The 27,660-nt window shown below is 58.6% G+C and overlaps 1 protein-coding gene across 1 annotated transcript; it reads right to left on the bottom strand.

The window, feature by feature from the left end:
* Positions 1-1,223: 1,223 nt before the first annotated feature.
* Positions 1,224-27,660, bottom strand: KCTD5 (potassium channel tetramerization domain containing 5). The gene is made up of 6 exons (XM_023197991.2): positions 27,340-27,660; positions 14,104-14,212; positions 12,241-12,332; positions 10,323-10,418; positions 7,747-7,872; positions 1,224-2,973 (listed from the first exon to the last, which is right to left on the bottom strand). The coding sequence occupies exons 1-6, from the start codon at positions 27,589-27,591 to the stop codon at positions 2,944-2,946; spliced, it is 705 nt and encodes a 234-aa protein (XP_023053759.1). The 5' UTR covers positions 27,592-27,660; the 3' UTR covers positions 1,224-2,943.

Here is a 27,660-nt window from a genome sequence, read left to right as displayed (position 1 = left end):
CATGCGAGGCATCTGCACGTGCCCCGCCCCTGCCTCCTCTTCTGCCCTTACACTGGGCTTCCTGGAGCCACAGGGCGGGGCCCAGCCCTCACAGTGGGTGGGCTGTGCCAGAGCCCTAGGTCTGAGGAGGAACAGGGCTCCCTCCCTGCCCAGCAGACCCAGCGGCCCTGAGTGTCCTCCGCTTCAGGACCCAAACTGCACAGCTTGCCTCCTTTCCAGTCTTGCTTGGATGGGAGACCTGCTCTGGGCTTTGGCTAGGGATGCCTGCCATGCTGAGGCCTCTCCCAAGTGCCCACAACTCTACCGGGTCAAGGGGTTGCAAGGCCTAGCCAGGCTCCTGGTGGGAGTCAGGCAGCGGGAAGACCCCTTGGAGCAGAATCTGGGTCTCTCCCCTGCTCCAACCCCTGTGCCAGCCTCATGCTGGGCACCTGGAGGCCCAGTCACCCACTCCACCCCTCACCAGGGTGCTGGGGTCAGGCTGGGCCAGCCACACACCTGGAAACAGGATGGACAAGGCCACTACAGCCAGAGGCTCTGTGACCTCAGACCGCCAGGCCCTGGGGGACACCGTGAATGGGAATCTCCTTGCAGGGGGGCAGGGAGTCCAACGACCAAGCCTTTGCAGAGCAGCCACTAGGGGAAGTCATAGCAGCTGGGGAGGGGGTGCCAGGACCCCAGGACCTTCTCAGGAAGCTCCTGCTGTCACCACCTGGGCTGCAGGCTAAAGTGAGGGAGAACAGGTGGACATTAACTTGAGGTATCAGGACTTTCAAAAAAACACATCACTTGAGCCGGGCGCAATGGCTCACGCCTGTAATCCCAGCTGCTTGGGAGGCTGAGGCAGGAGGATCACTTGAGCCCAGGAGTTCAAGACCAGCCTGGGCAACATAGTAAGACCCTTGTCTCTTAAGAAAAAAAAAAAGGCCCTTGTACATGGTCTCTAGTCCCCCAGGATGGGGGTATGATATCTGTTGGAGGCAGGTGAGGTGTCCAGGTGGAGCAGGGTGCAGGGATAGGCTGTGCAGCTCTGATCCAGTGGCCCTGGCCAAGCTAGCACCCCATAGACTGCCCGGCTCTGCCCCGGTCATCGACTGAGAGGCAGAGCCCCGAGTGAGCCGTGGCAGCCAGTGGGGCTGGGCGGCTTGGAGGGGCAGCACCTTGGTCCGAGCGACCCGGGTTGGCATTTCCCTGCATCTTAAGACCATTAACAGCTGCTACGCTCATTCATAAATACACAATTTTATTTGCTATTTTCAGGGGAAACTTAGGCATTAAACTGTAAGCTGATAAAATACAATACCTAAAAAAGTATAAAAGTATAAATATCCCCTTAGAATAAATTTTAGTGAATTAAGTCTTAATATCTTTAAATTAAAAAAACCACAAGCCTGTCTACTATGTCAAGGTCAAAAGTCAAACAACGCTAAGCGGCCAGCAGCTCCCCAGAGAGGATGCCCAGGAGCCCCAGCGGCCGTCTTCCTCCCGGGCTCTGCTGGAGAGGACAGGGTCGACCGTGGCTAAGTCTGCCTTCTAGAAAGGCTTTTATAAATTGTTTAAGCCAAACATTTAACAACATACAAGAGACCTTACAAAAACGAGGAGGTAAGTCCTAATGCTGGAGAACTGGTTAATCAGGTGACTGGCAAAGAAGAAGAAGAGGCCTAGGCAGGAAGTCTCCAGAAGCATTGGAAACCAGACAGTGTCAGAGCCTCTGACCTGCAGGCGGGAGGCCGGTGGTCAGTCTGCACAGCGCCCCTTGGGAAGCCTGAGGTCCGGAAGCAAAGCGCTTGGAGCCTGCCCTGCACGCCAGGTCCCCAGACTCTGATAGGTCCCCACAGCCAGCTGAGAAAGGTCTGTTTTCAAAGCATGCGGGCAGCGGTTTCTAGAGGAATCCCAGCAGCTCCCACGGCATGTCGGGCAGAGCCCGTGCAGGTCGAGTGAAGTCCCAAACATCCCAGAAAGAGAGGGAAGGCTGCATAGTTACACAAAGAAAATGAGAGAACGGCGAGAGAGAGGCATTTGTGATGCTCTGTAAACATCCCGAATTTTCACCGTGACCCAGACTTTCAGCTGCAGAAGCCAGTGGACAGGCCTCCAGCTCAACCTCTATGCCAGGCGCAACAAGGCACTGACAGGTGCCAGCTCCCCGTGAGCCCGCAGTGGGAGGGACGAGGCGACACTGCTACCTCATGCTAACGGGTAGAACAGATCAGTCTGCACGCAGCAAGCCCTGTGGGCATTTCCAGAGTATAAACACTGGGGAGTCTATCCACACGGAAAAGGGGTACAAAGTTCTCTCGCCTGGAAAATACAAATTGAGAAGCCTTGACTATCCCAGGCTTGGTCAGGCGGGGTTGGAGCCTGTGTCAGAAGAAGGCCCAGCCTCGGAATGATACCGGGAAGTAGTGACGACGTAGAAGCCGCCTTTGTCAGGAGCTCTGCGAGGTTGAGAGAAACCAGCGATCCCGCCTGGGAGGCAGAGCAGACTCCCTGACCGAGACTAGGGCCTGGCGGTTGGACCAGAGGCCACGACGCGCTGGACACCGATGCGGCTGCGGCCGCTTCCTGCAAGTGAAGCCCAGGCTGCTTTTCCAGACTGTGTAGCACCAAGAACGCTTCCTTCACACCATCTTCAGTATTGAGCGGATTGACTGGGAGCGTCTGCCTCAGTCCCATGTGGCACTTGGAAAAACCAGATCGAGGCCCCCCCAAGAGGCAGTGCCCACCCAGCCGCTGCGCTTCCCCCACCTGGGGACGTCTGGCCTTGGACAGCTGGGCCCGTCTCTCACCACCCACATCAGAGGCAAAAAAGGATTCACACCCAGATCTCTAGAAAAATGATCAAAAGCAGGTTTCTTCTCACAGCCAAGCTTCCTGGACACGGCAGTTCATTACATCTTGGGAAAACGTAAATCATTTCTTCAGCTGTCAATACTATGTCCCTTACATCCTTGAACCTCGTTCTTGCAAAATCTGAAAAACACCAAATGCATAAAATGAGGACTTGGGCCCTGGGCTAGGGAGGTGGCCCTGACCAGGCGCCTGCTCCAGAGAACAGAGCCCACAGGCCTGGGGTCAGCTTGGGGGACCCTGAGAACCCAGCAGCACCGGCCAGGCTCTTGGGGACTCAGCTGGCAGGCCCAGGACCTTCACCGGGGTGACCGGCACATCTCCAGGCCCCACACAGGAAGCGCTCACTGTGCACGGCAGCCCCTCCCAGGCCCACCCAAAGGTGCTGACTCCTGGCCCTCTCAGCCCACTCAGTCCTGGGTTTCAGACATGAAGTACAACTCGGCCCGTGGGTCCCTCAGCAGTCCCCGCTCCCCGATTAAGTGTCTCCCTCCGTTCCTCTATGCCCACTGCAGCCCCTACCCCAGACACCCAGACCCTCCTGGAGATGCCCCTCGCCCAAGCCCTCAGCCCTGCACCTCAGCCTGGCCAGTCCCCCTCGTGTGCCGGCCCCTCCCGGCTGCCCCATGGAACACCCGCCAGCCCTCAGAGACCTACCCCAAGTGCAGATCACGCTGTGGGAACCCCTCCTCATCTGGACCACAGCAGCCCTGAAGAGTCCACTGCTCCTCAGCCCCTGCCCTCCCCACCCTCTGACTTCCTCAAAACTCTTCCTCGGGGTACCCTCCCTACTTTCCTCACCAGCATCCAGGAACCCCCCGAGGCCACCCCCAAGTCGGCCTGGGCTCCCCTGAGAACAGGCTCAGGAGCTGGTCAGTGCTGCTGAGCTGAGCTCCCAAAATGAGCCACGGCAGCCCCAGAGACCAGGTGGAGGGGAAACCAGCCCACGCTCCCGGGCAGGGAGCTTCGGAGCCAGCCAGCCTCACTGTGCGTGGCCCACAACGGCTGTCTCCATGTGTCACGTGAGGGCTGTGAAACACCGGATGGGGCAGCAATGCCCGAGCCCTCGCTGGGCACGGCGTCCCAGAGGTCACTGCCATGCTGCACTGACCAGAAAGAGGGCAGTGGTGAGAGGTGCATGCTGCCCCAGGCTTGTTCCGAAGGCTCCCGGAGGCCATGTCCCCTGAGCTGCTCAGCCTGACTCCAATACTCCACCCCCAACGGTGCACCCGAGGCTCAGTGCCCTGGGCCACTTCCGGCTCGAGGCTCCCATTCACTCTCCAGTGCCATGGAGGAGCCCGTTCCGCAGGCCAGCACATCCCTCCCTGGGCCAGGGTGATACCCAAGTTTACTGGGATGTCTGGAGTTGACTCAGGGAGACAGTGCCGCTCCCAAGCCCCCACCAGCCCTGTGTAAAACTAAGCAGCGCAGTGGACAGGCCACGAGCAGCGTGGCATCCGAGCATCTGGGAGCCCCAAGAGCTCCCTCCTGATGAGGGCAGGAGACCCCCCTGGAGACCTGCAGCCAAAGTGCTGTCCTTCACCCTCCCAAGACCGGCCAGGGGCAGCACTAGCTACTCTAGACAGAGCCTGGGGTGAGACCCACGTCTTCTGGACACACTCTCGCCCTAGGCCATCTTCCACAGGAAGGCCCAACTGCAGACACCAACCAGGGGGCCCTTGAGACTGTACCCCATGGCCAGGCACCCCCACAGGAAGGCAGGCATGGGTGGCTGAGGAGCTTGCAGGACACGCTGGTCTGGGAGGCTTGAGCGCAGCAGGGATGCCGCGGGCTTTGGCAGCTGAGATCGGGGTCTGCTCTCTGCTGCACTGGTCCTGACCCCTTGGCCCTGAGCCTGTGGCCTGAGCCAGACAAGGTCACTAGGGCTGCCAGCAGGAGTGGCACTCCCTGCTCAGCCTCCAGGAGGGGCTCTTGTGTTCGCGACTACTGACGTTCACAGCCTGGCCTGACACAGGCACCCTCCAGTTATCCCAACAAACGCCCCAATACTGCCCCTGGGCGTCTGCCCCCACAGCAACAGCCCCACCGCCCCCCAGACAGTGCTACTGCGGATCTACAGCTGGTGTGGAGTGTGGAGGGCTCTTGTCAACTACGGGGCAGAGACAGACACACAGGGAGGGTCTGCAGCAAGGGTCAGCTGGGGCCATGGGGTCAAGGAGGCCACGGAGCTCACCATGACATTCACACTTAATCTGAGCCACTCCCTGGGTGCCCCTCGTCTTCGTCGTCACTCTGGCGGCGTGCAGCGTGCAGTAGGGGAGAAGATAGGCTGTCAGGACAGTGCGGGTGGGCGGCTGCCCCGGGCCCAAACCCCCACGCCCGGTGACCCTCCAGCGAGGCCACGCCATAAAGAGACACACAGGCTCAGGGGCTCTACCACATCTCAGAGGTGAAACTTCCCTGTGTGAGGCAGCTGCATCTCGTGATCTGGGGCTGGTCCTGTCCCACCACATGCTGAGGGGCTGAACCCTGTCCAGAGGTGCCTGGCCTCCGGCCCCACTCCTGGCAGACGGCACTAGCTCGCAGATCTTGGCCTGATAGGAGGGCCTCTGCTGCCTGGGCTCTGTGGACCCCACTGCATTGGCCCCACTGCTGCGGGAGAGAGGGTGGGGCTCTGGGTGACAGGAGGTAAGACTGGGATCAGCCATGGTGGCAGGCAGTGGACCCACCCATCAAGCGTGGCTATGGAATGGAGCCCCCAAAACATCAAAAACCCCCTCGTCAGCCGCCCGGGCACTGCTTGACTCTGGGGGAGACCCTGGCCTCTGCCCAGGCGCCTGCCCTTGCTGATCTGAACCTGTCTCTCTCTGTTCCTTGGGAATAAACAGCAGCCCCGAGTCCAAGCGCTCTGTGAGCTCTGCGTGTCCTTCTAACAAGTTCTTGAGGGGCTGGTGTGGGAAGCAGGTATGCTCATGTGTGGACCACCTTCGCCTGCAACAAGTGCAACTCCTTGCTCCTGCCACCGCTGACTGAAGTGTGGACAGCTGCCCAGCAGCACCAGGCCACACATGCTGCAGGGACACTAGGGACGAGGGCCTGCAGACCATGCGGCCCTGTGCAGCCCAGCCACACTCAGGTGCCCCCATCGCGGTCCTCCAGCTGTGGCCCCCGCAATTCCCCACGGCCACCTGAGGCCCTGGCCTGAGCTCTGCCTCCGGGGCGCTGCTGACACCACCCCCATCAAGAAACCACCACAGCTGCCCCACTTCAGAGCAGGTATTTTTGGAAAACGAAATAGGGCCACATTCTCAACCACAAATGGATTTGGGGTCACGCCTGGAGCTTCCTCACAGTACAGAGCGTGTCCTTTGTGCAGCTGCCAAGCCAACTGAGGGATAGGAGCCCAGGGGAGCTTGGTCATAAAAACTCAGCTCAGAAATAAAAAACTTCTAAAAATAAAACCATTTAGAAAAGAGCCCTGCGACGGCTCCAAGAGGAAGAGAAGTGCCTCCCTGTGACTGAGCTCCAGGGGTCGCCTCCTAGGCCTGAGACTCAAATGGAAGAGCATCTCCAAGCCTGGCAGTGGAACCCCAGCTTCCACCCTGGCTGTCGCAAGCCAGGGCCTGTCCTAGCCCTACACTGCCCCGGCCTCGAGGAACAGTGGTGGAGCAGGACTGCCCTGTGCCCACTGCAAGAGGGCAACGGGCGGCCAGCAAGGGAGGCTCTGGGCCAGGACAGTCACCTGTGGTGGAAAGGCTGCAGTGACCGGGCCACAGGCCTCCAGGAGACATGCTTGGTGGCCCCGCCCCTCTGTTCCCAAGGGCATACCTCCAAAGGCCGACTCGGAGAGGCTCACAGGGACAGTCCTGGGCTGCTGGTGGCCGGCCAGAGGCCCCCAGCCAAGAGTCTGCAGTTGCCCAGGTGTCCCTGGTTTAATGCCACCAGTTAAAAACCTTCCAGTTCTGGCCTCTCATGGCACCCAGTCAACACCCTTTGCCAATGCCCCGAGCCTTCACCCCAGGCTGGCTCCCCACAGAGCCTGCCCCACCACCCAGGCTCTCCCAGACCCATGCAGACCCCAGCCAAGGGCTCTCCAGCCACCACCTGGCTCTGAGGTCCGGGAGTCCTGCCAGGTGGAGCTGGCCCAGGCCAAGGCCGGATTCTGCTCAGATGGTCACATTTGTCCATCTTGGAGCCTCAACCTTAAGAATGTGCCCAGAGGAAATGCCACCAGAATGGGTCACCTGTGGGCAGGGCCACGGGGCCAACCTGAAAGCAAATGAGGCAGGGGTCCCTGCATTTCACCCCAGCTGCCTGCCCCACAGAAAACAGAAGGGCCTGAGCCCCTGCAGAGTCTGTACCAGTGCTGCCAGGCTGGGTACCACACAGGGCCCACTCTGTGCAGCCTGAGAATCCCAGAGCCTGCAGGACACCCTCCTCTCAACAAAGATGAGGCTTAGACAGTGGCTGAGCCAGGCTGTCCACCCCTGCACTCAGGGATGGCCCAGACCCCCACCACGACAACTGGACCCCTACGTCCCTGCACTCAGGGATGGGCCCAGATCCCTATGACAGCCAGACCTCAGCGTCCCAAGTCCTCACTCACACAGCAGAGGCTGTGCCCTGGGAACAGAGGACCCTGGGTCCCCTGAAACACAGCCCTCAGTGGCATTCCTAACAGCACGGACCCTGCAATAGGCCCAGGGGCCCCTTCCAGGAGCAGCTCTGCATGCAGGCTGGGAGGCCGCAGGGGCTTACTGGGAGCCTGTGTTGAGAGACCCTGTCCCACGGGAGACCACGTGTCCGACCAGTCAGCAAGGCCACTGGGGCAGACACTGGGGGCTTGATGAGAATGGCAGGAAAGGAGGAAGCTCTGAGAGGGCAAGAGCCTTCCCACCCAAGCCTGCCCTAGGCCGGGGCCGTCCCAGCTCTCACCTTGGCCTTCTCGCTGGGCTCACTGGCCGTACCGTACGGGGTGTTGTGCAGCTCCTTGGACACCACACAGAGGAACTCCGCCTGGTCTTCGTTCCCATAGTTGTAAGAGGAGCCGATGCTGACCAGCTGCAAGGGAAGACACAGCCTGAGATGCAGCCCACTGAAGCCTGAGAGAGCGCAGCCAGGCTGACCAGCCCAGGCGCAGGACGTGCCTGCCACCACGAAAGCCGCAGCAAAGACTGCTGACGCTTGAGGAAATGGATGGAAAACAAAGCCCCAGAACACCTGCACGAGCACACATGCGGCACCCCCACACCATGGCATGGCATGGGGCAAGCTCTTCCTCTGTGAGGACCCTGAGCTTTCCTTGGCGCTTCCAGCTGGGACAAAAGGGGCCACTGCCCCAGGGGGAGGGGGCGCAGAAGGGTCCCTGAGCTGGGGTGGAGGGAGAGGGGCAGCAGGAGGGGAGTGGAGGGTGGCTCTGACAGCCTGGAGGGAAGAGCCTGGGGCCCGCTGACTGGACCGAAAGCCGCTGGAGGAGCTGTGCTGCCCAGGAGTTCGGCCAGGGTAGGTCTGCTGCAGCCTGCTGGGCACACTCTTGGGCCACTCCAACCTGCCTCCCTCCGGGTGACCAGGCAGGCCAGGCCATGCAGGTCCAGGGCCAACCTGTCTCTCTGGCCAGGCATCTGGCCCATGGCTGGCTAACCTGGGCCCGTAGGCACTTCTGTGCTTTTAAAGGGAAAATTAAAATGCAATATGCAAATCACAATAGGCATGCCAGCAGCACACCACCAAGCCAAAAAGCAGCTGGGTGGCACTCAGTTTGGCCTCCCTATGACCTGCACAGTCGGACCAATGGCCGGGAGAGCAACCCGCAGTTACCTGCTGTTCCTGTGCCGCTGGCGGCTGACCCAGTGGGCAACAGTGGACCCAGCCCAGTGAGGCGGCCACAGGGGTGCTGGCATGGGCCCGAGCAGCTAAGGGTACCCCTGGGAGCACTCATGGCCATGGCCACCGGAGCCCCTGTGTCCTCACAGGCACACCAGCCACTTCCAAGCCTTGTTCGCAATCCCCTGCTGACCACTGGGGACCCTAGGTCCGGTCTGGCCACCTCCCAGCACCCCACAGGGTCCCACCCCACAGCTGGGGCAGCTGGTCAGCCCAGCAGCTTCCCTACATGAACTGGGAGAAGGGGTCGCCAAGGGATGAAGCGTGCCAAGCAGGTCATAATCAAGGAAGGGGGAAGACACCCGTTCTTTGCAATGGGTTTGGAATCCACCCAGAAGCGCTAAGGGCAAAGACCTGAAGCCGCTCCGGGAGGGAGGTGCCCACTACGGGCAAGACACATCGCTCCCTCCCAGCCAGAAAAGTCACAAGAGAGCTGCAGAAGAGCACAGGTGCCACATGGGGATAGCCCTGTTCACGGACCCCGAGCTGCTGACACAGCTTCCCAGGGCCCCTTGACAACGAGGAGGTGGGGCTCACCCAGCAGTGGAGATTTCTGTTCCCATGGGAGGCTCTGGCACGATTCTGGTGAGGTCAGAGCATGAGAAACATGCAGCCGCCAGTGCAGGGCAAGGCCCAGGCTGCTGGTCAGCTGCCCTGTCAGCACACAGGCCCACAGTCACCCCGGCCCCCAGCCTAGGGGTCCAGGGTGGATGGTGGGATGCAAATGTCTTTAGTGACATTTTAAGGGGGAGGCTCCGAGTACCCTACAATGTGATTATTTTGAAAGACTCAAAGGAAAAGGTAGCTTTCATTCAGAGGGACACTGGCTGAGCCTGTCACTCCCACAACCTGGCAGGGCCACTGGGTCGTGGACAGAATCTGCCCCAGACAGAAGCAAGTGACAGAGGAAACTCTTAGGACAGGGAGGGCTGGGCAAGGTCACTGTCCCCACCCTCAGTGTCTGCCTAGCACCAGGAACAGTGGCAGCCAGGCCGTGGGGAAGGGTCCCCCGCTCAGAGGCCATGCGTCATGTGTCCTGAGGTCCCCGATGACAAGCCACAAGGCCACAGCAGAGTGGCCCATGCAGCACTCAGGTGGCTCCCATGGAAGCTGCAGAAGAAGGCACGCCCTGCACAGACCCATCAGACCCTACCCACCACAGCTTGGCAAAACCAGGCGGAAAGAAGGCACGGGGGCCTGGCAGCACCTTCCAGCACAGGCAGCCTGGGAAGGGCATCAGGGCCTCCATATGCTTCACCGGAGTGAGCTGTGGGGGACCGGGGCGTGCACTGAGCGGTGGGCTGGCCAGGAGGCTCTGGGGACACCAATTCCCTGGTCACACAGAGGTGCCAGGTGATGTGAAGAAAGTACTGCGCTGGGAAGAAGAGGCAGGCCAGGGAGGAGAGAAAGGTACAGGGCAGAGCCTGAGACACCTCTGCCCACCACACTCGAACTCCCACGGCTCCTCCAGTGGAAACAGGGCGCAGGCCACTGTCGTGAGCACCCCCAGAACTGCAGGAAGACACCAGCAGCGAAGTCTGCATTCCCAGGAGCACTGAGCCCTGAGCCATTGTGAGTACAAGGTCAGCTGCAGCATGGCTGCCGCCAGCCTGGCCACGGCCCCTCACCTGCTCAAACTTCCAGCCGTCAGACATGGTGGACACCATCTGCGTGAGCTCCTCCTCCTGGCACTGCAGCACGCGGTACACATGCTTCACAGGCACCTGCAAGAACAATGGGCACAAGTAAGGGCGGGCCACCCATGTCCCGCTGCTGCCTGCGGCCCCAGCCCAGGTGACCCAGGGAGGCTGAGGTTCACTCTCCAGTTCTCAGCACAGGGCACGAGGCCCAAAGCAACCCTGAGCACATCCACAAAAGCAAAACACGCGGCCTGAACAGCTGCTGTTTTCTGCTTCCTCGTTCGCCTCCAAAAATATTTCTATTTCTAAGTTCCAAAATAAAATGAGTCATGTTCCTGAAATCCCAAGAGCACCTGTGGCTCGACATGACGACACGAGAGCGTCCGTTTCTGCTCCGCAAGCAGGAACCACGCAGCCCTGAATTCACTGGTCAGGAAAGGCTCTGGCAGGCAGGGCCCTGAGAGCCAGTGGCAGACAAAGCTCACTCCCGGCTACCAGAAGAGGCTCCTGAACTTGTGCAGCAGCCTGGACTCGGGCCTCCCCAAGGCTGAGCTGCTTCCCAAAACTCCATCCACCTCCTAATCCCCCACCTGCCGGGCACGCTTGCTGTGCCCCTCTAACAGCTGTGGTCCTGGAAGTGGTGGTGAGCCACCAGGGCCGCCCGCCTGCATGGAGCTGCTCCCCAGTGGGCAGGGCGGCCCCATGTCCCAGACACAGCCATTACAGAGGACTCCAGCTGCAGACAGGGCTGGATGGAAACACAGCAGTGAGAAAGGGTTCAGAGATCCTTGGTCCTTGACCTTAAGATGGTGACTCATGCCAGGGATGTATGAGTGACAAAGGCACACAGTGGCCTCGAGGTCACACAACCGAGTGCCTTCTTTTGGAAGACAGTAAGATGCTACTGTGTGTCACAGCAAGACTGGACTGCAAAGACTCTCCCACCTGCACCATTTCTCACCCACCTGCGTCATACGGGCAGGTAGACTGAGGCAGGGAGCACCCACACAGCCCGGTCACACAACAGGGAAAAAGGCAGGCTGGACAAGGTGACCCAGGGCGTGGGACACAGCTCCTGCCCCACAGACAAGGAGCCCCTCCAGATCCCTCAGTGGTGCCAAGGGAACTCCAGCAGGAGGGGGAACTGGGCATGTCACTAGGTGGCCAGCGGCCCTGAGCGGCCAGGCTAGGAGTCTCTGCACAGGGCCCAGGGCTCTAAGTGGACCAAGACTTCCGATGGCAGCTGCAGCCACAGCGTGGCCCACACCCACTCCCAGTGCCTTCCCAAGGATGCTAAGCTGGGGTAGGGGCGGGCTCAGCTCTCAGGGACAAGACTGATGCCCAAGGCCCAGCAGTGGCCCCTCCACAGGAGGTACTGGGCACAGCCCACCAACAACCTGGGCTCCCCGGGCTGTAGAAAGGCTGCGCTAGGTGTGAGAGGTCTGTCTGTGGCGACCCGGCCCTCTTCCCAGTAAAACCAAGGTCCTTCTGACGCCTGTGCAGATCCACATGACCGCTCTGCTGTCTCCCTCCAGTCATGCTAGCTGCACGCCCTTGGCACCCTCCGCTCACTACCAGATGCCATCCACCTCAGGGCCTCCCCGACCAGCCCTCATGGGGCCCTCCTTCCCTCCACACGTCTCCCATGCCCAACTCCCTTACAACCATCCTTTGGGGGCTCCCAGAGGCTGGGCCAGGCAGGCTGAACGGATCCTTCAAGGGACCCTGGGGCGAGGCTGGTAGACGGAGCTGGCGGGCACTGGGGTGGTGACAGAGGACAAGAGTCTCAGGGCAGGAGAGCCCCAGACTGCAGGACTCATGTGGGAGGCAGCCGATTGGGGGAGTAAGAGGGAGCTGTTCCTTCACACCAGCCATAAAAGCTTCTAGCCTCACTTATTTCTCTTACCTGTGATGTTTTGCTGTCTCGTTCTCTAATTTTGTCCTTTACAAGTTTTATTAATGAGGTGATATTGTAAAATTCTGCTTCCTCCAACACTCCTGGAATAAAGAAAAATAAACTGTCTTTACTAAACCAAACGAAACCAAAGAATCCCCTGCAATGAGGACCTGTGGCTCGGGCCAGCGGGAGCTGCTCAGGCCCCATCCTCACAGGCTTCCTGCAGACATGTTAGCCCTGCGGGGTTCCCGGGATGATGGGTGGAGGGGTCGTGGCGAGAGGGCCGACGTGTGGACTAAATACCTCCAGCTCAGGTCACCCTAGGCAACCTGGAGCGACCTCCAGTGGCCCACCAGGTATGCAGTTGCTGGTTACATGCAGCTCAGCGCATGCCTAAACTGAAGCCGCGGCATGCAAGGGGTGGAATCTGGCATTTTCTCTCCAAGCCTGGAGACCAACACTTCCTGCTGGGAACCTGCTCACGGCCACGCCACTGGGTGGGGTGTCGTGTGGGGCTCAGGCCTGCAGCCTTGTGCATATGTCTCAGTCACCTGGCACCTCAGTTTATCCCATTCAAAGGGAAGACTGGCTGGCTGAGAGGGTCACTTCCAGCTCTTCCCACAGACTGCCCTCCGTAATGTGCTGCATTTAGGGACTGCACACCTCCCTTAACAGCCTTAAGAGCAGATTCCACAGGTCCAGCCTCAGGGCTTCCTCATGGGTGGACTTCAGAGGAACCCACACATGGGACATGGCAGCTCAGGACAACACCCAGCAACCTACATAGCACAGAGCCACGCAGGATAGGGACGAGAGCCTCAGAGTCACAGGCTTCCCGGCCCTGAATGAGTCTCACACAGCCCCCTTCTCCAGCACCAAGGGCGAGTGGCCGCGTCGGAGGCAGGCCAGCGAGCCCAGGCGGTTTGTCTAGTACCCATTTCTGAGCCAATCCCACTAGCGGCAGATTGAGATAAAGTGAAGCCTGGACTCAAACGGCTCCACGGCAGAACACAAGGGGCTGCCCAGGCGACCAGAGAGCGCGCATATGAAAGACACTGCCTGCCAAAGAGACAGGAGTGGGCAGCGTGGGTCACAGCCTCAGAGCGGGGGCAGGGCTGGGCCACAGCTCCCGTCACCCTGCGCCCTGCGTGAACTCGGAGGAGGCAGGCAGATGCCGAGGCCCAGAGACCCAGAGCAAAAAGGGAGTGAGACGCTGCCCAGTACAGACCGATGCACAGACACGGACACCGGGGAGCAGGGCCACGCCTGCACGCAGGTGCCCAGAAACCCTCAGTCTTCATGGCAAGGCCTCGGGCTGTTCTGAGCCAAGCCAGCACTGCAGCACACAGGCAGGCCAGCCTGGGCCCAACGCGTGTGGGGGCCGTCCCTGCACCACCACCACTCAATGGAACACAGCAGCTGGCAGCAGCAGGCACAGTCCAGGTGATGGCACAGAGATACTACCCTTGGGCTGTCCTTGAGGGAGAGCAGGCCAGGGAACCAGGCACTGAGGCACCCCGTGGGCATCACCGGGCATGTGTCTCACACACCTGCTCAGACCACCTCAGTCACAGCAGGGAGGAGCCCCTCGCCCCCTTGTGTCGCCAGCTGGAGCCTGCACAGAGGGAGCCCTCCAAGGAGCTGCAGCCGGGGAGGACCCCACAGCCACAGGGTGTCCAGGCCTCCCTGTCCGGCAGCTGTGCCGCTGCCCATGGCCTCAGCACCAGAACGTAGGCCCCAGCTTCAGAGTACAGGGCTGTTCCTCCCTGGGGGCCCAGGCTGCAGGCATCTGCTTCTTAAGTGGAGCCCGTGGCACCTTCGTCGGGCCCTTGCCCCCAAAGCTAAGGTACCTGTGCTCAAAAGTCGGCTTACCTTCCTCTGCGAGGTCTTTGTTAATCACCAGCTTGCCATGTCTCAGGTAGTTCAGCACGGGCCCAAAATAGGTGGGGTCTCTGTCGATTAAATAGGCACCTGTTTCGTCCTAAAGAGAGCAGAGCATGGTGAGTCCTCCATGAGAAGCCGACAGTTCCTGCAGGTCCACCAAGGCCCGGTCACATCAGGAGGCTTCAGAGGCAGCAGGTAACCCAGGCCTCTCCCCAGCAGACCTGAGCCTGCGGCATCTCGGGAAACCCCTGACGGTGTGGCCACGTCCTGCCGCCTACAGCCTAACCCTGACCAGCCACCATCCCAGGTCTAAGTGAGTTTAATTAAGTCTCTCCATATGGAGACAGCCTGGCTCTATGTACTCCAAGGTGAGGCCACTGTGCTCTGGACCTCTGTCCTCACAACTGCAAGACCTCTAGGAAAACACACACGACAACCTCAGCCAGACCCTCTCCCTGGGATGCCCTCGCGGGCAGGGCAGGGGCCTAGGGCTCAGCCTCTGAAGGACACCCCCGATGGCCACCAGCCTGGGCCTGCCCTCCTTGTGTCCAGGTCCTCCCCGGCCGACATCCAGGACTGGGGGTCAGGGTGACAGGGGCTCCCTGCCAGGGGTGGAGAGGGCACCTTGCAGCAGGCGCAGCTGCCAGGAGGCCCCGAGCCAGCAGCGGGGAGGCCCACAGTGACCTGCACTCAACAGCATCCGGGGCTTTCCCCGAGATCATCACTCGCCACACACAGCCCTCGCCCCGGCTCAGTGCTCACGGAGGCCGAGATGTTGACAAACAGACCCCTCGGAAGGTGTCCTCACGCACCTGGGTGGGGGGCCCCTGAGAGGCACTGCCCCTGCTGCTACCACGGTCACCTCAATGTGGGCAGACGCCCTCTGAGGCCCAGGGTGCCCCACACATCACACCTGGCAGCTCCTTCCACCAAGCACAAGAGGCCCAGTGGCCCGGCTGTGAGCACAGGACGGGCGCCCAAGCGCCCCAGGCAGTCCCCGTTGGGGAGACAGAAGAGGCAGGTTCCGTCACCTCATCCAGACCCAGGCCTGCTTGTCGGCCACACATCTGACGGGGGGACTGCGAAGCCGGCACGGCCCATCTTCCACACGGACTCAGACCTTCGGTGTGGCTCTGCTGGGGCAGCTCCTGCCTCCCCCAGTCCTGCTCCCACCTGTGAGCCACTCCCACAGGGGCTGGTGCCTGCGGGTGCCCCGGAGGGCGGGGAGCTGAGACCTCCGTTCAGAAACCCGGGCCGCCTCCCAGGCAAGGCCCAGGGCCAAGCACCGGCGAGAAGCCACCCCACACCCCAGTCAGGGCAGGAGCAGCCCCCTTCCCAGAGGGGCTCCCGTGGGGCCTTGGGCAGGTGCTGGCCACGAGAATGCCAAGTTCGGCGATACGGGGAGGCCGAAGGTGTCTCCACCACAAAGCACAGGGCCGCGCTAGGACCCTATTTTCATCCATGGACAAATTCTGCCATTTGGGTGCTAAGACCTAATGGTTTCAAGAGATTTTCCCCAAAGTCCACCACTGCAAACCTGTAAAAACCTGCTCTTAGATCAGAGGAACGAAACTGAGTTTTGCGGCTAAAATCAATTAGGGCTCCGGGAATGGGGGTGCTGGACCCGGAGCCTCAATGGCCCCCCTACTCCTCCTTAAGTTGACCTCAACTCCACACAGACCTGACCCCATCCTCCTCCTCCACCCTCCCCAAGAACACTCAAGCCAGAGCTGCCCACCCCACAGGCCCTGCCTCCTGGGCTTGTCCCTGCCTTTCCCCAACCCTCCAGACTCCACAGCTCTCAAGCAAGGGCCAGGGCCACAGGCCAGCTCCTGGGAAGAGGACACTAGGTGGTCCTGCCCAACTGGTAAAAAATGGCCCCCACTTCCCACAAAGGGGTCCAGGTCTGGCAAGGTGGCCAGTGCTGCCACCCGAGTCCAGGGTTCCTCCCCACCCCACCCCCATACAGAGAGAATGGTGGCCGCGTGACATCCGCACACCACTCAGCTCAGGAATCATTCATGGCTCAGTGCTCCCTCGACAGACTGCTGGTGGGAGGTCAGGAAAGATCAGATAGTGTGGGGAGGCTCGCCTCTGCCCAGGACAACCCCAGAAAGCCCCCCTCTCAGCCATGGAGGCCTCCAGGCCTGGCCTCAGTGGTCAGACTGCAGGCTCAAGGCCAGGCCACCCCAGGCCTGTTTCTTTATGAGCAAAATGTGGAGGAGACCAGCTCATGTAGCTCAGGGCCACCATGAGTGCCAGGGCACCCAGCCTGTGGCAGGACCTGGGCACTGAGCCGTGACCTCTAGGCCAGGACAACCCACCGTGCACTTCTCAGCCCCTGGGCTGGTGCAAGAGGAGAAGGAAGCATGCTGGGTGCCCCCAGACACACGAGGCAGCCCCAGCCCTGCAACTGGAAGGATGAAGGCTGGAAGGAGGGCGGGGTGGAGACGGCCATTGGTGGAAACCGCATGGAAGGACAGAGGAACACAGACAGATCCAAGGAGCTGGCAGGGCACTGGGCGTGCTCGCACTGGGCTCGGCCTCGAGACGGGCAGGCGGGGGCAGGCCACTGTGTCTTGGCAACTCGTGCCACTGGGCGGGGCTGACTTTTCCATTAAATATCCCCTGTAGGAGGCAGCTTTTGTGGCTGATGCTTTGAAGGAACCCCTGACCTCAGTCTGGCCACACCTGGCCCAGTGCAGTGATGCCAGCAGTAGGCCAACTGGTGCAGCTGCTGCCATCACGTGATACCTGCTGCGGCAGGGAGAGAACAGGGAGTAGGCGAACAGACCCTGCTTCCCACACCACAGCCCGCTTCCCTCAGCATGGCAGGTGAGCAGCATGGTTGGGTAGAGAGGGGCCCCGATGCAGAGCTGGGGCTGTGCTTCTTTGGGGGCCTAGGGCGGGTAATGAGAGTGGCACCTGCTTTGAGGACCTGGCCAGTGGCACAGCCATTGCACCCACCCCACTGAAGGTGTCAGGTTCCTGGGCCTCGGGAGGAGGATCTGTGTGGGGCTGCCTGGGGCTGTGTCCCTGGGGTTTGCCCCACCCAAACTATGGCTGCAGACCCGGGCCTCCTGCTCCATGGAGCAGGCAGGCCACAGCTGCAGCTGCCCAAACCACAGCCTTAGGCATCCCTGCACTCTTGGGGGCCCAGGAAGGCCCCTCTGCCCTTGCAGGCTCGGAAGTGCCAGTGGGATCCCACTGCCTGGCTTATTCCTGTTGGTGGTGCCTGCTCCGATCTTGGAGCAAAGTTGGGGCCAAGCCCAGGCGCCATGAACAGCAGCAGGAGGCAGATTCCTGGGCAGAAGGGGGCAGGTCCCTGGTAAGGCCCCACCTTCAGGCCAGGGAGGGCATGAAGGCTGGGGCCAGGCTGCCAATCCTACGGACCAGTGTGGGGACCTGTGGTGCGTTCTCTGGGCCTGCCCATGAACCAATTAGCATGCACTTCCTTCCCTCTGGGGTCCGTAAGAGCCCTGGGCTCAGCCAGAGCAGGGCAGAGGACGAGGAGGACAGAGACAAATGGCAACTGGAAGACCAGCTACAGAGAGAAGCTACTTTCTCTGCTGAGAGCTGGGAAGTCAATGGGCACCTGCTCGTGGAGAGAAGCCGGCCAGTCCAGGGCCGCCTCTGCTGAGGTGCAAACGGAATGAGCCGACCTGCCTACGGAGAGGAGCTGCCCCCGCCGTCTCCTCTGCGCTGTCCTAACACTTGGTCAATCTTCTCTTCGCCATGCTCACCCTCCACTTGTCTGCTACCTCATTCTTCCTGGACACAGAACAAGAACTTGAACAAAGGTGCTGCTGGCCAGAAAAGCGACACCCTAAAGATACCATAACAGCAGGGTTGGGCATATCCAGACATGGGGACGTGGAGCTTTGCAAGGCCAAGTTCACCAGCTGGAGCCATGGCAGCGTTTCAGGGTGCCTGAAGAGAGGCCCTCCGGCAGTGAGGGCTCTGGCCATGGGGGCTCTACCCAGCCCGCCTCAGTCTCTGGGGTCCAGACTCCCCACAGAGGGACCAGGAAGTCCCTGGACGCACCTGTGTGGGAACCGCAAGCCCCAGGAATCTTCCTGACGTGCTTTCCCTGCAGCCCCTGGCTCCAGCCCGTCCTTGTGCTCCGGGGCCAGCGCCTGGGTGCAAAATACCCAGCCATCAAGGGCAGGGGAGGCTGGGCACCGCGGGGACCCCACCTGCATCCAGTGAGGAAGAGCCTTGAAAGGAATAGCCCCTGGGAGACTTCCAGGAGTCCAGATGCTTGTTGCCAACCTCGCGGGGAGCCAAGGCTGCAGGGCAGAGGGGCAGAGAGAACCCCAGCTGCATCTACCAAGAACCTGCCATTCGGGAGGCTGCCGGCCGCTCTGCACCCCCGCCGCCGCCCTGGTGCCTCCAGGACAGTGGGCTTCATATGTGGCCCCCACCACACTACACTCCTCCCACATGGCTCCATTATCTGAGTCCCACAACCTCTGGGCCCACGTAGGACACATCCAGACTCCGTGGACTCGGCACACCGGTCCTGCAGCTGCCCCCACAGCCCCTCTCCCAGAGTGACACTGCAGAGCCCTGCATGGCCTGCCCTGAGACCACGTAGACCCTAGAACCCAGCTGAGCCGTGGGGCACCAGAGGCTGAAGGGTGAGCAGCAGGCTGAACCCTAGGGGGGAAAATCCAAAATTGGCTCCTCTGTGGCTGGCCTCATAGCTCTCTGGCCATTTCTTCCCGTGGGTTCCTTCTAACTGGTGCAGTTCCTTGAGAAACAGGCCCTGTCTGGGCAGAGGGGAAGGTCAGGGACATCCGCGCCAGGGCAGGGAGGCAGTGGCGTGTGGAGGTGCTGCTCTCACCACTGCGCTCTTTGAGTTCTTTCAATGGGAGATTTCCACATCCACAGGAAGTGCCAGGGTCTTAAACCAGGACCTCCAAATCCCACCAGGGTTCAGGTCTTGCTGTGGCCTGACTCGCTTCCACACATGTAGGCAAGGTCTTGGTGCTCCCGCTCGAGTGAGTCACGTGCTCCAGATAGGCCTAGTGCATGCGGGGGCTACTCGTGGCACCAGCCCAGACCCCGACAGGGCCCAGCCCATGTGCAAGGGCCTTGGCAGCTCACTGCCGGTGTTAGGGATGCGGCTCGGTAGCCTCCACCCTGATGCAGAAACAACAAAAAATTAAGGAACACGGGAAAATGGGAAACACAAAATCATACAAAATTCAGGATATACTCCTAGGCTCCCGGAGACAAAGGCAGCAAGGTCACCTTGGGGAGGTTTAGAACAGCGCCTGGGCCAACCTAGGCAGGGCCCCTGTGCTGCCCATAAGGCCGGCAGCAGTGCCTGCCCAAGCCCCCACAACGCAAGGAAGGAAAGATGCCCCAGCCTGGTCATGCCTCTAAGACCGGGATGAGGAAAGGCGACCAGGAAGCCAGTGAGATGCCGCGGGCCGCGCGTGGGGGTGCTCTTCTTCCTGGCTTTCCCGTGCCTTCCATGGCTGACACAACCAGCACAGGCTGCACTTGATTCTCGGGAAAATTCATGGTGTTTTTTTTGTAAAAGAGCCATAATTAAGACTGTTTTCTTGACAAGTCATTTCCCTCATCTTCTCCGCGTCTCACTGAATTGGCATCTGACCTACTTGTGGCCAGGCCCAAGATGGCATTGAGTGGGCCCAGCAGGCTGGGCTGAGCCACCCATCTCCAGGGATCCCAGCTTTCAGCCAGAGCCACGGGCCATAGGCCAGGCAGGGCAGCTTCCAAACCAGAGGAGAGAGTGACCCTGCACACGGGAGCACATGGGAGGCAGCGCCGAGCCAGGGCGCACACAGCCCTGGGAGATGGAGAAAAGACCCCGCGAACAGAGCTAACTGCTTGCCCACTCCCCAAGTCCACAGGGCAGCTGCAGATGGTCATCTGGTCAGGAAAGCAGCGCTCGGAGTAGTCGGGTTACAAGCCGGGCCACTCTGTTCATCTCACCAGACTCCGGCTGCAGCGCTCCAACATCCATGCTGTGGCCCAGCAAAGCAGCAGGGGCAACGTGGGGGTCCCCCAGCCTCTCAGGCACATGTCCCTAATGCAACCAGCAGCCTTGAAAATGGCAGTGGAGGGCTGGGAATGGTGGCTTACGCCTGTAATCCCAGAACTCGGGGAGGCCAAGGCAGGCGAATTACCTGAGATCAGGAGTTCAACACGAGCCTGACCAACATGGCGAAACCCTGTCTCTACTAAAAATACAAAAATTAGCCGGGCATGGTAGAGGGTGCCTGTAATCCCAGCTACTAGGGAGGCTGAGGCAGGAGAATCGCTTGAACCCGAGAGCCCCACTGCAGTGAGGCGACATTGTGCATTGCACTCCAGCGTGGACGATACTGTGAGGCTCCGTCTCAAAAAAAAAAAAAAAAAAAAAAAAACGGCAGTGAGGAATGAGGGTGGAGACTGCCAGGCTCTCACGCCAGATTCTAAACGGAACATAACCCTGCTGCCGCCCGCCCCTCTCGCAGCTCCCGCAGCTCCGCAGCTCCACACAGAGGCTCGGTCAGCCCTGCGGCTCTCAGTCACTCCCGACGCTTGGAGACACGTGCCACCAGAGGGGACGAAATCAAGAGGGGGAGGTGCCCTGAGCCAACTCTGCCAAATTGCCCCACAGAAATCTAGACGCGAAGGCATAGAATTTTCTGTGCACCAACATCCGCAATCAACCTAATTAGAAATACTTAGTTTTTACTCTGAAATTATCCAATCTCGCACACAAAACCTTCACCTCTACTCTCTCTTCTGTTTTGTTTTATGCAGATGTGTCGTATCTTTGGCCCACGAGAGGTCTTTGATGTCACCAATTACTAATGGGGAAACTAAGGCCAGAGAGCAAGGAGACTTGTCCAAGGCACCCAGATTGGGAGAGCAGGGTGGGGCCCCTGCATCCTGGTCGCCAGGCCTGCTGCCTCCCCACCACCTCTCCCTTCCATTGCTTCTGGGCCTCACCCAGCACAGAAACTGGAATTTGGGAGGTCCGTGCCCCACGCATGACTCAAGCCTTGGTGAGAAGCAGACGTGTGTGGACTCACGACCTGGCCCCTCACACCAGGTCCAGCGTGTTTCTTCTCTGGGAAGAAACATGCTTCAGGTGCACCACGGGGGGGTCTTGCCAAGCTGAGGTCCTGCAGGGTCCTGCTCTGCTCAGCAGGAACTGGAGCCCTCTCAGGAGCAGGGGTCTCAGGTTTCTTGCAAGTAAACTCGGGGACTGCCCAGGAAGCCCTGCCCTTCCCGCAGCACAGGGTCCAGCACCCAGAGGTGGAGACACACCCTGTGGGGGCCTGTCCTGCTAGGGTCAACCAGAGCTCTGGGTGGCAGCAGGGGCACTGGTGGGGAGAGGCATTTCTGACAACACACACTGCCTTCAGTGGCCTCCGGCGCATCACCAAAAGCTGACAGGGCTGACTATGGCCAGAGGTGGATATTAACAGAAATTAAATGCGGCTGGCTGTGTGCAGTGGCTCACGCCTGTAATCCCAGCACTTTGGGAGGCTGAGGCAGGCGGATCATGAGGTCAGGAAATCGAGACCATCCTGGCTAACACGGTGAAACCCCGTCTCTACTAAAAATACAAAAAAATTAGCCGGGCGTGGTGGCAGGTGCCTGTAGTCCCAGCTACTCAGGAGGCTGAGACAGGAGAATGGTGTGAACCCAGGAGGCGGAGCTTGCAGTGAGCCGAGATCACACCACTGCACTTCAGCCTGGGCGACAGAGCGAGACTCCGTCTCCAAAAAAAAAAAAAAAAAGAAAGAAAAAGAAATTAAGTGCAGCTGCAGGAAGGGAAAAGCGTTCTTGGCATACTCTTTCTAAAAGCAAAGTACACTCACATTTGTAATTTCAGCACTTTGGGAGGCCGAGGTGGGCAGATGACCCGAGGTCAGGAGTTCGAGATCAGCCCGGCCAACATGGCAAAACCCCATCTCTACTGAATATACAAAAATCAGCCCGACATGGTGGCTGGTGGCTCGTGCCTATAATCCCAGCGCTTGGGAGGCTGGGGCAGGAGAATTGCTTGAACCTGGGAGGCAGAGGTTGCCGTGAGCCGAAATCACCCCAGCCTGGGGAACAGAGCGAGACTCCATCTCAAATAAATACATAAATAAATATTTAAAAATAAAAACCAAGTATAAGCATGAAATGAAGATTGCCAGGCACAGCCTCTCCTGACTGCACTGCCCTGGCACCAGGTACGGGGCAGGGGCACCACATTTGTCATCTTCAGGAGAGGACGTCACCCATACTTTACAGGGGAAGAAACTACAGCTCACAGGGACACGAAATCACCCCAAGTCACAAGGCAAGCCCGGGGTGGGCAGAGTCCAACCCAGGCTCACCAACTCCAAGGAAGATGCTCCATCACACCAACCCCAGGCCAGAAGGTTCTAGGTGCTCTGCAGTCCAGGGAGAGCTGCCCAGTTGACGCCCAGGGAGAACAAGCACATCCTGGGAGAGAGGTGGCTTGCTGGCCTTGTTGCTACGAGGACCCCTCCCATGGTGCCACGCAGGCAGGTTCTTCCCCAGACTTGGAAGACCATGCCTGGGGACTGCTGACCTGGGGTGTGGAGGGGGGATCTGCTCAAAGAACCAAAGTGCCTACGAGAGTCTGAAAAGGAGTCCTTGGGATGCCTGGTGGCTAACGACAGGGCTGGGGAGAGACTAGGCAGCAGGTGCCCCCATCACAGCCACTGCTCTCTTCTCTGACCGGGGACCAGCCCTGGCGAGGCTTTACACCTCACTCCACCTTGACCTTTCAGAGCAAAAACGGCCACACACAATCCGTAAGCAAACGGGCATCTCTGCATTCCTGTAAAACTTTACTTGCAAAAACAGGCGGGTGGGCTAGTTTCCTGACTCCCGCTACACCAAGACTAGTCACTGCCCTGCTGGACGACAGCCACTGAAGGCTGCACCTGCAGGGCCAGAAAGAGGAACTGCCCAGGTGGCGACAGCATTTCCTCCCAGCCACCCGCAGAGGTCTGCAGGGGAGAAGGCCGAAGACCGCGGGCCCGTGTCAGGTGCCCCGAAACAAGCTCTTCTCAGAAAGGCTCAAAAGTGTTTTCTTTCATTCTTCCTAGCTAGGACTGAACCCATCAGAAATGTTCCATTTCATCACCAGAGGCGAGTCCTTTTCTCAGGAATTTATGGCACTGACTCGTGGCCTAAGGTCTAAAGGGCTTCAAATGAGGCACCTGATAAAGAGGTGAGCACAGGTTTGCTGAGGACCAGCACCTGCTGCAGTGGGGAAGGAGCCGGGAGCCCCCAGCACCGCGGGGACCATCGCTCACGTCCAGAATAGATGACGACTTGTGGTCAGAGCAAAGAACATGCTCAGAGCCACATCCTCAACTGAAGTGTGAAACCAAGTCCATCACCGTCGCACACACCCACTCACGGCCTCACACTGAGGCCGCCGCAGCTCTCACCAGTGCTGGCTACACAGAACATCATCTGCCATCCCCACTCGACGTGATCCCCACTTCTCTTGCCAAGCGGCTTCAAAGACGGTACTCCAGCCCACACCGCATCACTGAGCCCTGTCTGAACAATTCCTTTCATAACTTTCCACCCCCGAGGTCTTGCCAACACCAAGTACGCTGTTAGAGGCACCCTGACTGCCCCACCCCTCAAAGACCCATCTGATGCCACCTCATGTGCAACCCTCAAGCCGGGACACTGGCCCTGTTCAAAGGGCAAACGTTCACGTGCCGTTTTCTCCAGGGCCGCCTCAGCTGCAGGAACCGAAGCCTCCCCAAATCCTCCTCTGTCTGAGCGGTTTCCAACCATAAAGCAGTAATGTTTCCTGTTTCCTTTTAACTCCTGAAGTATCTCCACACTAAGGCAGGGGCTGGTTTAGCTGGAAACAACAAACTCGACTTTGTTTTCAATAACGCCTACGGGCCAGGGATTGTGCAGTACAAGAGACCTAACCCAAATGAATCGAGTCTTTGGGAAGCCACATTCCACCTGGCCTGCCCTTAAAGACACCATGGAAGAGAAACATGACAGAGCAGCAGATGAGCAGATGCTGAAATGCACAACATAGCCACAGTCCTGCTGGGGGAAGTCCCAGGAGGAAGTGAGAATTCCCACCGGGCTGTCTAGAAAGAGAACTTCGTGGCAGCCGTGGGCCCTTGGGACAGCAGAGTAAGGGCTTGGGAGCATGGAGTATGGCGGGTGGTGGGTCCCAAGCTGGGCTCTGAGGACTTGGTTGGGGGCAGTCACAGCCCAGAAGCTTAGATGTGGGGCCAGAGGGCAAGCAGGTCAGCCCCTTGATGTGTGTGGCTTTCACCACCCTCCCCAACAACCCGTCTGTCAAGAGCTCCCCTCCCTACCAGATAGGATGCTTTAGCAGGGTGCTCTCCCAACCTCTCAGGCACCCACAGCTTCTATGGTTTCTTGGGAATCCTCCCCCTTAAATCTCGCCATCCAGCTCCTCTCCAGACCCCCACATTCTGCAAGCCCAGGTGCTCACTCCACACTAGTCCAATAATCCAGGCAGGGACTCTTCCACCAGATCCATGCTTAAGTCCAACTCTAGGAATATTCTTTCATGAATGTCAAGTCGGAGGTCAGAGCTTGGAGATCTTTACAGGTGAAGCAACATCCTGTTTGTCTTCTATCGTGTAATTAATTAATGGCCTCCCACTCCTGACACCCCTTCCCCTCCTCCTCGGATTCCTCACTCAGGATTTAATTAGGAGCAATCTCCTGGGACATTCTTTCATCAGAGCCACAGGAGACAAAAACTAAGATGAAGCATTTTACACATTTCCTCATTTGACGAAAAACACTTTAGTATTGGGACTAATATGAATTAGCACTACACTTCTGGCAAATTATCTGTCACTAAAACTAACCTTCTTCACTACAATTATTGTTTATTTAATTATTATTATTTTTTGAGACAGTCTCACTCTATCACCCATAGTGGAGTGCAGTGGCGCAACCTCAGCTCAATGCAACCTCCACCTCTCAGTTCAAGCGATAGTCCTGCCTCAGCTTCCCGAGTAGCTGGGACTACAGGCACGCGTCACCACTCCCAGCTAATTTTTTTGTATTTTTAGTAGAGGCAGGGTTTCGTCATGTTGGCCAGGCTGGTCTGAAACTCCTGACCTCTGGTGATCCACACGCCTCGGCCTCCCAAAGTGCTGGGATTACAGGTGTGAGCCACCATGCCCGGCCCCTACTCCAACTATTTTATGAGACAGAGACTGTACTGCTACTTTACCTTCATGTTCTGAGTTTCAGTTTTACCATTTGGAAATCAAACCTGGTTAAATGGAGGATGATGAAAAGAGCAAGTATAACACAGATATATTCGGAAAGATTAATTACTCCTCCCCCAAATAATTGATTCCTACAGTAAAGCATTTTTTTTTTTGAGACGGAATCTTGCTCTATCGTCCAAGCTGCAGTGCAGTGGTGTGATCTTGACTCACTGCAACCTCTGCCTTCCGGGTTCAAGCGATTCTTCTGCCTCAGCCTCCGGAGTAGCTGGGACTACAGGCATGCGCCACCACGCCCGGCTCATTTTTTGTATTTTGACTAGAGACAGGGCGTCACCATATTGGCCAGGCTGGTTTCCAATGAGATCCACCTGCCTCGGCCTCCCAAACTGTTGAGATTACAGGTGTGAGCCACCGAGCCCAGCCTATAATTTTTAACAAAATCTTAAGGAACTGTAAAATAAAGGGATGAACCACCTTAACTGTGCTAAAGTTAATCAGCTCTGAGTGAAGTGCTCCAGTGCTGAATAGACAGACATTGCCTCAAAGAACCCAACAGACAAGAGCAATTTAAAATCTAATTTCACATACAAACCAGGAATGCTTGAGTAGAAAGGCAAGGGAGTGACCACTAAGCCCTGCTATTTAAAAAGAAAAACCAAACAGTAAAACATACACCCACACTTATAAAAGGAAAATCACAGGTAACAAAAGCCTATACTGTCATTTCCTGGGAGTCCATTCTCTGAGGAGGGGGCTTGGTCACATGAGCAATGGAAACAGTTGGAAGTTGTGGGGAGAGACAGGAGTGTTGGCATCTCAAACCCTCATCTCTAAGACCCGCAAGGCGGCCTTAGCAGTAACCCCAGATTCTCTTTTCCTGATCATGGTCATGCCAAGATGAGAATGGTCTCAGTCAGGCTTCTCAAACTTGAAGAGGGATCCGAGCCTTTCTGGGAAGCCTCATGCATGGCAAATGTTGGTCGCCACGGCACAAAGCCAAGTGCAATCATGTAAGCTCAACTGACAGACCCAGCAAAGTTAGTGTAAGGCTTGTCAACTGCCTTGAATAAACAGGTAACAACTTCTTCAAACAGGCTTTTTTTCTAAGTTTCAATCCTGCACTACTCCCAAGACACTCTTCCTCGGCTTCACAACTCTTAATAAAGGTAATAAAAGGTTTCTATTACCATCTGCCCAACAGCATGAGCATTTCGCTTGATGAAAGACAAGCTGCAAACTAACCTGGAAATTCCTGTCTGTTTGCGAAGACAGTGAGAAAACTAAGCTAATTAGAAAGCAGACTGAAAGATTCCCTACCTGGCTCTTCCTGGGCAACCCTAAAGCAAACCTTAACATGAGCAAAATTCCCTTCGAAAAATCATACTATACACTACGGACGCATCTTCTAAGAGGTGCTGAGTGGGTGATACGTGCTGTGGATGGAGAGGATGGAGCGCCAACTCTCTAAATGCAAGTCACCGGGAATAAAAGGGCCGCCCACGTCAACCCCCGAGCTAGCGTTAATTCAAACGTCCAGAATGTGAAAGCACAGACCAGCGCAAGGGTTCTGTTTCCAGAGCCAGCAAGTACCCTGGGACAGAGAAGAGAAGGCGTTCACACACCCTGGGCAAAATAACCTACTGAGAAAAAGAAAGTAGAATCACAGCAAAGTCCAGGGTCTGGGAAGCCTCCTCCACCGAAAAGCAAAGAGGGCGAGGAAGAGACACCCCAGGGTGAAGCGACTCAGGATCCTCCAAGGCAGTGGACTCCAGGGCGCCATCCTCGTCCTCCCCTCCCAGAGTAGGGGGTCGGGGAAAGCTGGGGACGAGCTGGTGACAAGGGATCGCGGGGCTCGAAGCCGGAGGAGAGTCGCCCGCTCCCGCTGAGGTCTCCTCCGCACGAAGCAGGACGTGTGCGGTAGCCGCAGGCCGGGACGGCCAGGACCTTCCGGGCTGGCCTGCGCGGCCCTCACCTTGTCCGAGTCCAGGTCTGGGTCGGCCTGGCACAATCGGTACAGGAAGGATTTCGGGTCCCGGCACAGCGTCTGCCGAGTGGTGAGGAAGTAGGTCCCGCCGACGTTGAGCCGGACCCACTTGGACACGCTGCCGGGGCGCTGGGCCAGGGCGCCGAGCCCCGCGCTGCAGCGACGGCACAGGCCGCCACTCAGCCCCGCCCCGAGGCCGCCCCGGGCCGGCGGTAGGAGCTCGCAGTGATTCTCCGCCATGATCCCAGCAAGCCCCGCCACAGCTCCGTTCCACCGGAAGCGTCCGGCTTTTAATAGCGTCCTCCGAGT

Source organism: Piliocolobus tephrosceles, chromosome 17 (assembly GCF_002776525.5).
Source record: "Piliocolobus tephrosceles isolate RC106 chromosome 17, ASM277652v3, whole genome shotgun sequence".
Taxonomy (NCBI): domain Eukaryota; kingdom Metazoa; phylum Chordata; class Mammalia; order Primates; family Cercopithecidae; genus Piliocolobus; species Piliocolobus tephrosceles.
The sequence above is the reverse complement of the archived record's forward strand: the minus strand, read 5'-3'. Positions and strand labels throughout refer to the sequence as shown.